General features: G+C 42.9%; 1 protein-coding gene across 1 annotated transcript in view; it reads left to right on the top strand.

Annotated features, from left to right (window-relative positions):
- Positions 1-1,066, top strand: part of apobb.1 (apolipoprotein Bb, tandem duplicate 1) — a 16,325-nt gene that overhangs the window by 3,415 nt on the left and 11,844 nt on the right. Inside the window, exons 10-12 of the mRNA XM_087176314.1 lie at positions 222-368; positions 462-673; positions 815-1,028. Coding sequence (XP_087032440.1) covers positions 222-368; positions 462-673; positions 815-1,028 — 573 coding nt within the window. The remainder of the gene's footprint in view (positions 1-221; positions 369-461; positions 674-814; positions 1,029-1,066) is intronic.

Raw genomic sequence — 1,066 nt, 5'->3', positions numbered from 1 at the left:
TGAGGAGAGAAACAATGAAGAAGAAATGAATGCTCAGTAGAAACTGCCATTTTGTATAATAAAAGGCAGGGAAAGCATAATATACATTTGAAAGGGGGGTTGTTTGAGGAAATGTGTCACAACTGCCAGTTAAATAAAAAAGACCTCACTGGAATGACCTCTTAAAGCAAGGCTGAATTTAGATTCTGCCCAATGAGGATTATGATTACTTTTGATTCCAGGTAATTGGAAACATGGCTCCAGCTGTGGTACCTGCTAGTCCTGCACTAAGATCTGCTGTGATTCGGTGTGTGAACCAACCTGCAGCTTCCCTGGCTGTGCAGCAGGCTGCCATCCAAGTGTACAGGCTGACTCCCGTCCCTGAGGAGGCAAGTCAGAATACTTTATTGGTTTAACAACTTCTTTGGATCATTATTGCTAATGTTACTGATACTGATTTTATCTACCTCTTTTGATCACAGAGCAGAGAGGTTCTCATGCAAGTGCTTTTGGACAGCACCAGCCCCGTGCAAAAGCGTATTGCCGCCTACCTGGTACTTATGAAGGACCCCCAGCCACATGAAGTGGCCCAGCTGGCTAATGCCTTGACCAATGAGCAGGACAAACAAGTCAAGAGCTTTGTCATCTCCCACATTACTAACATTTTGTCCTCAACGGAGCCTGAGACCCAAGGGTAAGTGAAAAGCGAACGCAGATTTATATTTATGTGTTTTAATTTGTCGTTTCACCTGATACGCTAAATAGTGAGTACAGGTGTCCTGATTTGAGCACCATCTGGTTTAACTGTAACATTTCTTTTTTGGCTTTCCCACAGACTTAGACAGAGGATTCATGAGGCCCTGCAGGGTAATGAGATTGGGCCCATTATGGACCCCATCAAGTTCTCTCGCAACTACAAAATTGGATCTGTAGAGGGCAACATGATATTTGAGGGTACCAGCTATCTGCCCAAGGAGCTCATGCTTGAAATGACTCTGAAAGCATTTGGCTATGAAATTGACATGATGGAGGTAAACATTCTGAGATATGTAATCCAAATTGTGCTTTGAAACCATTTTTAAATTTA

The sequence above is a fragment of the Seriola lalandi genome, unplaced genomic scaffold, assembly GCF_002814215.2.
Source record: "Seriola lalandi dorsalis isolate HSWRI2012SDOR001 ecotype SW California unplaced genomic scaffold, Sedor1 jcf7180002054544, whole genome shotgun sequence".
NCBI classification, from domain to species: Eukaryota; Metazoa; Chordata; class Actinopteri; order Carangiformes; family Carangidae; genus Seriola; species Seriola lalandi.
The sequence above is the reverse complement of the archived record's forward strand: the minus strand, read 5'-3'. Positions and strand labels throughout refer to the sequence as shown.